Source organism: Monodelphis domestica, chromosome 5, assembly GCF_027887165.1.
Source record: "Monodelphis domestica isolate mMonDom1 chromosome 5, mMonDom1.pri, whole genome shotgun sequence".
Classification (NCBI taxonomy): domain Eukaryota; kingdom Metazoa; phylum Chordata; class Mammalia; order Didelphimorphia; family Didelphidae; genus Monodelphis; species Monodelphis domestica.
The window spans coordinates 87,021,598-87,034,314 of record NC_077231.1 but is presented as its reverse complement, the minus strand read 5'-3'; the positions used below and the strand labels follow the sequence as shown (position 1 = coordinate 87,034,314).

Below are 12,717 nucleotides of genomic sequence, written 5' to 3'. Positions count from 1 at the left end.
TCAAAGAGTTAAAAACACAAATAGGTAAACTCTGTTCAGAAACACATTTAAAATGGGCAGATGTTTTGTCCCTTGCTTTCTTCAACATTAGAACCAGGCCTAGGACTGACCTGCACCTATCACCTTTTGAAATTCTGTATGGGCAGCCCTCTTTGGCATCTTAGGACAGTAAAGCCACCTTACTTGTATCCATGTTAAGAGGTGAATGTGTTCTTCATGAATGCTTAAAACAGATACAACATAGGATTGAAGAACTAAGGAAACTGGGTTTGCTTGTGCAAAGAATACCACTAGATTTTTCATTGCCCAAGATAAAACCAGGTGATAAAGTTTATGTCAAGAACTTTAATAGAGAATCTCCTACAGAACCAAGATGGATTGGACCTACTACAGTCATAATGACAACCCCAATAGCTATAAAAGTTGATCAAAGAGATCCATGGTTCCATGCTTCACATGTGAAATTGCATCACAACCATAATATTGAGTAGCCCTAGGAAAATAATTGATAAGCAAATGCAGTCCCTACCAGAAACACAGGAAAGCACATGAATACTTGCCACCAGAATAGAGTAGAGAGACCCCTGCACAAGTTAAAATAATGAAAGGATAGAACCCTGAAAATATACAGACAGTAACACAGTAATATGAAAGTAAAACCTTGCATGAGAAAGATTAGCAGCCACAAAGCCTCAATATAAGATATAAAAGTCTCTGCCTGACATAGTAACAAAACAAAAAGAACTATCTCCAAATTCTACATATAGTAACCATCCAAGAACTACATACAGTAACCATATGATAAACCTCCTTGAAAGAAAAAAAAATTGATGTCATTATTCTTACCAAAGACTTGAAAACCTATGCATAACGCTAACCCCCTTTCATGAGGAAAAACACAAGTTGACCTAACTTGTAAACACGAAGATGTACAAATGCAAAAAGCTTACCCCCATTCATGAAGAAAATCATGTTATCTTACTTGCACACACAAAAAATTGATACATTCTGTTACTGAAAAATTTCATCTCACTTCCATGCAAAAGTAACTTTTCACATTTACTTGCACACATATGTAAAAAACTAACTTGCACACATGTTCGTGGTTTGTTTGTGTGTTCCCAGGTTCCTGATTATTGCAGTGGATCCTGACTTGAAGAACACAAGTCTTCAATCAAGTGATGGAAGACAGAAGAGTGATATGTTGAGCAGAAAGGATGGAAGAGTTTCTACAGGCAACATGAATGGACATGGAAGGACTTTGGAACTTTGAAATTTTGGCCATGAATAAGTGTAAGACTGTGTCATACATGTAAACACCACATGTATGCATGTACATCCTACATAGCAAAATAAGATATCCATGGAATGGGTAATTACATGACATGCATGATAACAAAGACACACTGATGAGAAATTTTTGTGGGAAATTCAAACAGAAAGTAATATCCTTTTCTGCATGAGTTTGCACAGAAATTTAGAATGATGTATATATTTAAATCTGTACTAAACTTACTAATTGACTAACGAGCTAACTTTTTAGAGTAAGTTTATTAATAGTCTAACTACTAACATTAGTAATAGCCTATTGAATTTGTTTAAGGCTTAAGAAAGTAGAGACATAGAAGTTCTGAAGCATGGAAGTTATATTGTATTATGATTGTAGGTTAGCATTTATTAGTGATAGGAAATTTTACTTAGTGAATTTATAGACATTAGGAATTAGAATATTTGCATATTCTTAATGATAGGGGAATTGTTGAGATGATTTGGAAATTGTTATTTGCTTTGTTATGTGAAACTATGTTCATGTAACCATTTTCCTATAACCCATTCTTAGCTTAGCATTTCGATAGAACAGCTAAGATGAGTTTAGCATTTTGTAATGGGGGGGGGTAGAGTATATTTCAGATAGCAAAGAGTTAAGATAGATAAAATTATTAAGGTAAGTATCATTGAAAAATGAAAGTTACATTTTTTGCTAATAAAAGGGGGGCTTTGCGGTAGAGACATGGAGAGAGAGAGAGAGGACTTGTAAGCCAAGATGCAAGAAACAAGCTGGGGACCTAACCTGCCTGTCAATCAAGAGGAAGGTTCCAAATGGAATGTTCCCAGGAGTGGCAGTTGGGGGTTTCTGGCCACAGAGAGGAGAAGGAGAAACTTGGCTTTAACTTTGGCTCTCTGACTCAGGCAGTTAAGCTGGCCAGGAGAAACTATGACAGAGAGAGGAGAAGAAGGAGAAATTGGCTTTTGGAGTTGGTTGTCTCTTTGAGAGTTGAGCTGGACAGGAGAAACTGGGAGACTTTGGACTTTGTTTTCTTTCTGGGGTTAATTAAGCTGAGAGACCTTGCTGACTTTGTGAAGTAAAAGAAGATTTTAAACAGCTGTTGTCCTTCATCTCTCTGTCTTAGAGTCACAGTTTGTGAATGGACTACTCTCTCAAACCCTCAAATTCTCCCTTCATTATAGATGAGGGAAATCCTCATCCCTCTTACCTCAGTTTCCTATCCTGTTATCCCAATAAACCCCTTGACTTGAAAAAGGAAAAGAAAAGAGTATCTTTATACTTTACTCAAGGGAGGAGGGAAGAAGCCAAAAGCTTCAAGAAGAAGTGGGAGGTGAGGGAGGCAGGAAGGAGAGTGTTGGAGAAGGGAGGGAGTGAAGGGGAGGAGGAAGTTAGAAACAGATACTGATCCATCAGCCATCAGTAGGGATCAGTAGGCAAATCTCAGAGCATTCCCCAGGGCAGTTCCCCTGTGTGGTAGCATCCCTGTAATAGCATCCCTCAGCATTTCTCATTACTACCTCCATTACTCCCAAACAGTTTTCAAGTTTCCCTCTAGCAACTCTCTATAGTCATAAGCCAGCCAGAGTAGTCATTGCTAAAGAAATAATTTCCTCAGTTTATATTTCTCTATTTCAGCATGTGTATCAGTCTATGATATTGGAATGATTTCCAAAAAAGAATGAAGGGATGATAAAGAGGGAAGCACTGGACGAAGAGGGATGGAAGAGTTAGAATGGGGGAATTTTTCACATAAGGAACAAAGAAAATATTTCTACATTGGAGGGGACAATTATAAATTTTATGTGTCCTATATAATATTTAATACACATTATGAATGTATATGTTTTATAAATTAACAAAATTATTTTTAAAAGAGTCATTCCACAGTTGAGAAATGATCAAAGAAAAAGAATAGGCTATTATATGTATACACCCAAGCAAACAAAAGAAATAGCAAAATCCCCCATGAGATCTTCATCCAAAGGCTACTATCACAGCAAATTTTAGGGCAGAAAGCAATAGGACAGAGGAAATTGTCAAATCTTACAACCTAATGACAAACTTCGCCCATAAGTGATTGTCCTGTTCTCAGACTATGAAGGTCACTCCATATCTCAAAATTGAAAACAAGTGCCCAAAGCAAAGATAAATGCCAGTATAAAAGAAAGAAAATATATTTTCTTACCTATAGCATTTACAGGGGATTCACGGATCAGGAGGCCACTAGTCAGTGATGTCATGATTTTTCCTGGTTCTCCATGGTCTGGGATATGGGTGACAGGTCCTATACCAACCTCACTTCCTAAAACAATAGATGAGAACATATATCTCAGCCACAGGAGTGGGTGTAGAAAGGACAATATGTTGTCCCCATATATTCTGAAGGAAATGCCAAAATATGTGCTCTCTTTACTTCATCCTTCACCCAGCAGAGAATCTCTCTAGTATTCCCATTGTTTCATTTTGTTTTCAAACTCTCCACATCTACTGGCAGCTTTCCTTCAACCCCAAATGAAAAACAGCCTTCATTTTATCCATCTATCCCTGATAGCTATCATTTCCTATCTCTCTCTTCCCTTTGGGATTGAAATTTTTGAAAATGCTATCTATGAAAGGTGCTTCTACTTCCCTTCTTCCTACTCTTTTTTTTTAACTACAGTCTGGTTTTCAACTTCATCATTCAAATGAAATTGCAAAAATCTCTTAATGGCCTTCTTCTTAATCCTCATTCTTCTTAAGCTCTCTGCACTCCTTGATACCCAAATTCTCTAATTTTCATAACAAAACTCTCCTGGTTGTCCTAGGACTTTTCTGATTATCCTGTTTTAGTCTCCTTTGCTGGATTCTTACTTAATTAAGTCCTTCCTGTAGGTGCCCTACAAGGTTTTGAACAGTGCTCATAAACTCACATAAATTTATCTATCATCTCTTTTCTGATGAGTCTCAAATCTGAGAGCAACCGAGCAAGACACTGGTTTGAGAGAGTGTAGTTATTGAAGGAGCAGAGAATAAAAACATTATTAATGAAAACTATTGGGCAACTTTGGTGAATGAAGAATATAAGGAGAGCCACAAGTCTCTCTGGAATGTTGGGAGATCCCCTCAATGTATCAGAAGATTACAAAGACCACAAGGTCTGACTCTTAATTTTGAACAAGAAAGAGATAGGGACAGCCTGCTTTCCCAGGCCCATGGGATAATTTTCCCTTTTGAACTATTTATATATATTTTGAGTAGCAAAAAGAGAATAGACAAATGAGTAAATGAAGTCTAAACTTTGGCCATATCTAATAGTGTATCTAATTCTAAGAATCCCTAACACCACTTTTAATCCTCTGCCCTACATTACTCCCAAAAAGATAAAAAAAAATCTTTCATTGTAGTGTCTCATTAAAGAGAATGATATAAATATAGATACAGACAATAAAGAAATCTAAAACTTACTCTTTGTGGATCTGATTCCTGGCAGCTTATGTTGATACCCTGTAGTTTGAGAAGGGAAAATAAAAGAAGAAAGAAAAATTCAGAGGGAACAAGTTTTGGAGAGAAGATGAGGGCAGGGAAGGACGAGGCAAGGGACAGCAGATGAAAGGAGGGAAGACAAGAAGAGAATAGCAGAGGAAAAAAAGAGAATGGGATAGAAGAGACATAAACACAAGATTTTGGGAAAGGTACAGAAAAGAAGGCCAAAAAAGAAAGAGAAAAGAGAGGGAGAAAAGATAGAAGAAATAAAGAAAGTTGAGAGACAGAGAGAGAGACAGAGAGAGAGAGAGAGAGAGAGAGAGAGAGAGAGAGAGAGAGAGAGAGAGAGAGAGAGAGAGAGAAGGAGAGAGAGAGTAAGAAGGAGAGAGAAGGAGAGAGGGAAGTAAAGATAGAGGGGGGAGAGAGGGAGGAAGAGAATTTGAGTAGGGTATCTCTTTGTGGGCAAAAAAGTTAAAGGAGTAATGGAGAGGAGTTGGTTTGGGGCCCATAGGGGAAAAATGGTGCTTCAGCATTCAAGAAGGCATTCATGGCATACTTCTTTGTTGAAGGAGTCTAAAAATAATCCAGTCTCTTCTGATCTTGAGAAGTGAGCTCCCCATGTCTTCATAGTTTGTCACCACTTTGAGGGCCAGTGCTCCCAGGAGTGAGAGAGAAACCATGAAAACAAAGGAGACCCGAAAGGAAAGAAGAATTTGGGGCAGGTGAGTTGTTTTCTGGAAAGGGAACCTACCCAGAGAAAGAGAGGCACATATCCCAAAAGTCAAGCTAGTTACCATTCACAATAAGGCTATCATTGTCTATAACCAGGTGTTTTAGCTCTCTTCTACAGAGCTGTTCAGTCAGCTCCCAGGAAACCACCTTTTTGTCCAGGACAAGGTTGGAGGAGTCCTTCTTGAAAGTGCAGAGTATATCTACTCCAGTTGCTATGCTGTTCTTCAGAGACCTGGAAATTAATGTTTCAGACAAGTGGTTTCAAACAGACCTTCCTAGGAGTCACATGAGCTATATTAAGGGTAGTGCCAATCTAATTTTAATGTGTTAGCTTATTAATTTATAAAGTAATACATATATATATGTATATGTATATATATATGTATATGTTTTTCTGAGCCAAAATGCAGGCTATAGGGACCTTGCTGATGTATAATTTAGTGGCTTTAGAAATTTCCTTTTGAGTTTGACACCACTGGTTTAGTTTCTGAAATTTAGTTATTCAGAGAACACTCTTGAGAGAAGTGGCTGACTTGGAATAAAGGTTTAGAGATGATTGTAGATTTAAAGTTGAAAAGGACATTGGAAGCCATCAAATATAGCCCTCTCAGTTTATAGAGGAAAGAAATGGAGGCTAAGGCAGATTATGTGACTTGCATAGCATCACACATCTGGTAAGTGAGAGAAAATTTGAACTCTGTTCTTTCTGATTCCACACTTACCACCTTATCCACGACAACGGAATTGGCAGTGCTCTGTAACATCACTTATTTGTATGTTTACAAGTGTCTGTGGGGTCTGATTATTTTCAGTAGTTTCTTTAGAGTAGTGGAAAGAACAATGAATTTAAAATCAAAGATCAAGTGTTCAAACTCTGACTATTTTTGACCTGGGGAAAGTTATTGGGATCTCCTTGGGTCTTCATTTTTTCATCTGTAAATGAAGAGAATGGTCCAGGTTACCTCTACTGTCCCTTCCAGCTTGGAGCCTATATATGATTCTAGAGAAAGGTAATGTTGATATGTATTTATTAATCAATCATTTTCTAAGCACTCATTTGATGCCTCCTAGGTTATTCCTTTCATGTGGAGTTATAAAGTGAAAACAGTTGCAAACTTATCTTTGGAAAGAGTAATGGGGAATGAATATTTTTCTACCTGAGAAAGAGAATAAGGAGTCTAAAATATTTTAATGGCTTCTTGGTTGGAAGATTTTATCCATTACAGCTTGGGAAAGAAGGAATTTCTATTAAGAAGCAGAAGAAACAGCCTGGGCAACATCTGAGTGAAATGGAAATTGCTGGTCCCTAATATCTGAGCTGATGATGTCTTGAAGGAATCTCACCTCAGTGAAAGGCCACTGCATCCACAATACTGAGAGCCAAGCTTGCTGCTTCCAAACAATACCTTGAGCTGGAAACAAAAAGAGAGAAGGGGACTTCTGTATACCTGGCTAGAACAAGCCTGAATACACAGGGCTAAGGAAGGTAGCATGGGACAGAGGAGGTAGAAGGGAATGGGAGTAGAATCTCACCAAGATTTGTAGGATATGCTCAGCAGCCTTGAATGTTCTGGTGTCCTTTTGATTCATCTTTGTTGCGTAAAACATGTTGGTAATAGTGAAGCTGAGTTTGAAGGTTTTGTAGCAAGAGCTCCATGATACTGTACAAAAGGAAAGGTATCCCATTGGCTGAGACTTGCAAATGTCATTCAAATGAGAGGAAATGCTTTGTAAACCTTCAAGTTCTATCTAAAAGTTAGTTATTGTGATGATCATTACAATGATCATCATCATTGTTCCAGGTGGCACTGTTCAAGTCCTTCCTCAGAGGAAATCTCAGCAGAATGAACCCACTAATGAAATTCTGAGGATCCCTCCAGCCATACACAATTTTTTTAGCAGTGTTAAAAATTGTGGACTTGGAGTTAGAAGACTGAGGGAAGCTGACAAATCCTTACTGTCTGGCAAAGTCACAGTTTGGGAGATGGGAGCCTGGCAAGGCAGCTCCTTGAAAATGAGGTTCCCACTGATCCCTCTCAGTGACTTCTCTCTCTCTCCAACATCCCTTACTACAATGGTCTCGTTAAGATGATTGTCTCCTCCCCAATACAGGAGAAGTACTATGAGAGCAAATACTTATAGGATTAACACACATATACATACCATACCTTAATCCTCCCAGATTATTACCCTAAAAGTTTACATTCACAGAAATAAACATAAAGATCATTATCCCCCTTCTTTTTCATCTCCACTGTTACATTCACTTTTATTACAAGCCAGGGAAGCCAAGAACATCAATAACCTTCAAGACACACTCCACTGCAGATAGAAACCAGGCAACATTGCCAGGTGCTTTAAAGTAACACCAAAAAAAATTGAACATGTAAATTGAAGGAAACCCCAAATCTGGTCTGTCTCAAATTAACCTTCTAATCATGCACCTAGGTATGAAATGTTTTGTTATCCATATCCTAAGTAATTGTGATTGATTGTGAAAGCTGACCAAAAGTAACAATGACTATCCTAAGATCAGGGATAACTAACATCTAGATCACACTGTTGTTATGTCATTCATCTATAGCAACAATGTTTCATTGAGTATTTACTTAGGCTTGGTGTTTGCTGTTAAGTTGCATGGAAACATATATGTATAAAATTGACTGTGTGCCAAAGAAGTATGTGATCACTAAACTATGTAATAAACAAGCCTCCATGCAATGGCAGACTGCTATGTGACTCCTAGGCATGTGGGACTGAGCACATAGCAGGTCTCAACTCTATTTCTCAACTGATTCATTACACAAAGGAGGAGTAACACCTCACATTGTGAGAGACCATGGAACATATCTTGAAAGAAGACCTGGGTTCAAATTGTGGCCCTGCCACGTCCTATGTTTTTGCCTTAGTTTCCTCACAAGTAAAATGAGGAGGTTAATCCATTTTCAATGTTAAGTACTGATTACATAACAAAAATTCCTGAAAATACTGAAAATTCATTTTGCAGAAACTAGGAATGGACCAATATTCTTGCATCACATAACAAAATAAATTCCAAATGGGTTCATGATTTAGATACAAAAGTTGATATAAAAGAAATGAGAGTAACGGGGAAATTTTTGACTCACATATTAATGGACAGGGGAGAGTTCATGGTCACATGAGGGATATATAGGACAGCAAGGTAAAATGGATAATGTTGCTTACATGAAATTAAATTGTTTTCCCCTCAAAACAATACCAATGTAGTAAAATTAGAAGGGAATCAGGTATTTGAGGGGAAAAATATTTGCTTCAAATTCTTCTGCTAGGGGTCTCATTTCTAATTCAAATTTATAAGAATAAAAGCCAAGTGCAGAGTCAAATTGATAGAGAATATAGTGATCTCTCACCTGATCTCTATCAAATTACCCTTTAAAATCCTGATAAAATGTCTTACAATGAATTCTGGAGCAGTATTATAACACAAAAAAGACAACTGATTTTCCAGCACAAAACAACTTAGAAAAGCTAGCAGGACAGATGGGATGGACTGTGGTAGAGGTAGAAGTGGAACACATTGCACCAGGGTAGGACCACCAAGCCAGCAGGCCTTGACCACAACTGAAGTAACAGGAAAGGCTTCTAGAGCATTAAGCCCCAGATAATAAATGAGTGGGGGATCAGACAATTGCTTAGAAGGAGATTACATGGGGTCCCTTCACTCACTCTTAAGGCAATTCTTGTTGCATTGCTTATATTCAGATCCCAGTCTGTGGGAGAGATTCTCAGGGTGGAGAGGGCTAGCAGAGACCAGTGCTTGTAGCCACAGGAGAGAATCAGACTCTCCCTGGTCACTGTTCCAGGGGAGAAAAGGGTGCTTAAGGTTACTCACAAGGCAGAATATAGAGCAGAAGGGTATTGAAAACACCATTGCTTTCATGATTCCAAATTTGAAGGGCCGTAAGCAGATTGATCCCCAGATTTAACTCTGAGGGCAGCTGTACAAAGAACCTTAAACTTGGAGCAGTACTCACATCACCACAGGTACAGATTCAATTTTAACTGTCTTTTTTAAATGGAAAGGAAAGGGCTGGAAATGAGCAAAAAGATGAAAAAGAAATTCAACACAGAGAGCTATTTTGGTGACAGAGAAAACCAAAACACAAACTCAGTAGAAGTCTACACAAAATCAATGCCTCTGCATGCAAACTTTGCAATAAAAATAAGAATTGCTCTCAAGCCTAAAAACGAATTGATGGAAGAAGCTCAAAAAAGAGATTTAATGATCCAGTAGGAGAGGTAGAAGAAAATTCAGGAGAAGTGATGACAGTGATATAGGATATTCATGTAAAAAGTCAACACCTTATTAAAGAAGGCACAAACAATATTGAAGAAATGAACATCTTTCAAATCAGAATATACGAAATGGTAAAAGACATTTTATAAAAATTCAAAGAAGAGATGAACTCTTTCAAAAAGTAGAATTGGCTATATGGAACAAGATACACAAAAATACACTGAAGAATTTCTTGAAAGGCAAAATTAACACTAGGAGAAAAAAAGAGGTATAAAAATTTGCTGAGGAAAACAACTTTAGATAGTACAATTGGCCAAAGGGAATATGAACTACAAAACCTCACTCAAGGAAATCATCTGTTGTCCATCAATGGGAAAATTGCTGAAAAATTGTGGTATCTGATGGTGATGGAATAGTATTGTGTTGAAAGGATTGTTGAACTGAAGGAATTCCATGTGAATCAGAAAGATACCTTCAGAAAGATGCAGAGAGAATGATCAGAAGTAGAACATGGTACACAGAGACTGATTCATTGTGTCATAATCAAATGTAATGAACTTCTCTACTAGTAGCAATGCAAGGTTCTAGGACAATTTATAGGGACTTATAAGAGAATGCTACCTACATCCAGAGAAAGAGGGGTGATTGCAGAAATGCTTAAGAAAAACTTATGATTCATCATATGATCTGATTGGGATAATGATTGGGGATTTTGACTTTTGGACATTATATTTTTTACATTGAAATGAAAAAAATTCATTTAATTAATTAATTTAGAAGATTTTCCCATGGTTACATGGTTCGTGTTCTTTCCCTCCCCTCCTCCTCCCCCATAGCCACCACACAATTCCACTGCGTTTTACTTGTGTCATTGATTTATCAAGGAAAGATAAGGACTACAAAATGATTCTAAGTCACATGTATTAAGGAAATATATAGTGATGAATACCTGTTTCCAAATTTTGATTGCACTATGGTGATTGTTCGGAGTCTACATTCCAATCATATCCCCAACAACCCATGTAATCAAGCAGATGTTTTTCTTTTGTGTTTCTATTCCCACAGTTCTTCCTCTGAATGTGGATAGCTATCTTTCCCAAAAGTTCCTCAGAATTGTCTTGGATCATTGCATTACTGCTAATAGAGAAGTCCATTGCATTCAATTGAACCACAGTGTATCAGTTTCTGTGTATAATGTTCTCCTGGTTCTGCTCTTTTCACTCTGCATCACTTCCTGGAGGTTGTTCAGTTCACATGGAATCCTTCCAGTTCATAATTCTTTATAGCACAATACTATTCCATCAACAACAGATACCACAATTTGTTAAACCATTCCCCATTTGAAGGGAACACCTTTCATTTTTCACTTTTTTGCCACCACAATGAACACAGCTATAATTATTTTTGTACAAGTCTTTTTCCCTTTGATGTCTTTGGGGAATTATAAACCCAGCAGTTATATGGCTGGATCAATGGGAAGACAGTCTTTAAAAACCTTTTGGGCATAGTTCCAAATTGCCATCCAAAATGGTTGGATCAATTCACAACTCTACCAGTAATGTATTAATGTCCCAATTTTACCACATCCCCTCCAACATTTGTTATTTTCCTTTGCTTTCATGTTAGCTAATCTGCTAGGTGTGAAGTGGTAAATAATAGTTGTTATGATTTGCATTTCTCTCATTATGAGAGATTTAGAACATTTGTTCATGTGCTTATTGATAGTTGTGATTCCTTTATCTGAAAATTGTCTATTCATGTCCCATCCCTTGCCCATTTATCAATTGGGGAATGGCTTGATTTTTTATACAATTGATTAAGGTCTATATATTGGATTAGTTAGACCTTTGTCAGTGGTTTCTTATAAAAAATATTTCCCAATTTTTGCTTCCCATCTGATTTTGGTTGCATTGGTTTGTTTGAACAAACCCTTTTTAATTTAATGTAATCAAAGTTATTTATTTTACATTTTGTGATTTTTTGCTTGGTCTTAAATTATTTCCTTTCCTAAAGACTGGCAAGTATACTATTATGTGTTCACTAAATTTATTTATAGTTTCCTTCTTTATATTCAAGTCATTCACCCATTCTTTGTTTATCTTGTTGTGGGGTGTGAGATACTGATCTAAACCTAATCTCTCCCATACTATTTTCCCATTTTCCCAGCAGTTTTTGTCAAATAGTGCATTTTTGTTCCAAAAGCTGGGACCTTTGAGTTTATCATAGACTGTCTTCCTGAGGTCACTTACCCCAAGCCTATTCTACTGATCCTCTCCTTCTGTCTGTTTGCCAGTACCATATTGTTTTGATGACCATTGCTTTATAGTATAAGTTTAAGATCTGGTACTGCTAGGCAACCTTCCTTCACATTTTTTTTCATTATTAACCTTGATATTCTTGATCTTTTGTGCTTCCAAATTAACTTTGTCATAGTTTTTTTTTTTCAAATGCAGAAAAAAGTTTTCTTGGTAGTTTCATAGGCATGGCACTAAATAAGTAAATTAATGTGGGTAAGATGATCATTTTTATTAAGTTAGCTAATCCTATGATCAATTAATATTTTTCCAATTGTTTAGATCTAGTTTTAGTTTGGTAGAAAGTATTTTGTAGTTGTGTTTGTATAATTCCTCTCTTTGTCTTTGCAAATAGATTCCTAATTAATTTATATTGTCTAGGGTGCTTTTAAATGGAATTTCTCTTTCTAACATCTGCTGCCTGTGTGTGTTGGAAATATATAGAAATGCTGATGATTTATGTGGGTTCCTTTTGTATGCTGCAACTTTTCTAAAGTTGTTGATTTTTTCATCAGCTTTTTAGTGGATTCCCTAGGATTCTTTAAGTAGACCATCATATCATCTGCAAAGAGTGATAGCTTGTTCTCCCCACTGCCTATTTTAATAAATTTCTTTTTCTTCTTTAATTTCTATAGCTAGTGTTACTAGTACAATGTTAAATA

The 12,717-nt window shown here is 36.9% G+C and overlaps 2 protein-coding genes across 3 annotated transcripts in view; one reads left to right on the top strand and one right to left on the bottom strand.

Moving 5' to 3' along the window:
* The window catches only part of LOC130454521 (transient receptor potential cation channel subfamily M member 2-like), a 78,343-nt gene extending 75,793 nt beyond the window's left edge, over positions 1-2,550 (top strand). Inside the window, exon 2 of the mRNA XM_056798726.1 lies at positions 1,126-2,550. Within this exon, the coding sequence (XP_056654704.1) occupies positions 1,126-1,152 (27 nt within the window). The 3' untranslated portion in view covers positions 1,153-2,550. The remainder of the gene's footprint in view (positions 1-1,125) is intronic.
* LOC100617582 (protein kinase C zeta type-like) overlaps positions 1-12,717 on the bottom strand; it is a 56,964-nt gene that overhangs the window by 21,911 nt on the left and 22,336 nt on the right. For both annotated transcript variants that reach the window (XM_007506184.3, XM_016427205.2), the window contains exons 4-8: positions 7,016-7,143; positions 6,827-6,894; positions 5,545-5,714; positions 4,733-4,771; positions 3,474-3,590 (exon numbers count right to left, since the gene is read on the bottom strand). In XM_007506184.3, coding sequence (XP_007506246.2) covers positions 3,474-3,590; positions 4,733-4,771; positions 5,545-5,714; positions 6,827-6,894; positions 7,016-7,143 — 522 coding nt within the window. The remainder of the gene's footprint in view (positions 1-3,473; positions 3,591-4,732; positions 4,772-5,544; positions 5,715-6,826; positions 6,895-7,015; positions 7,144-12,717) is intronic.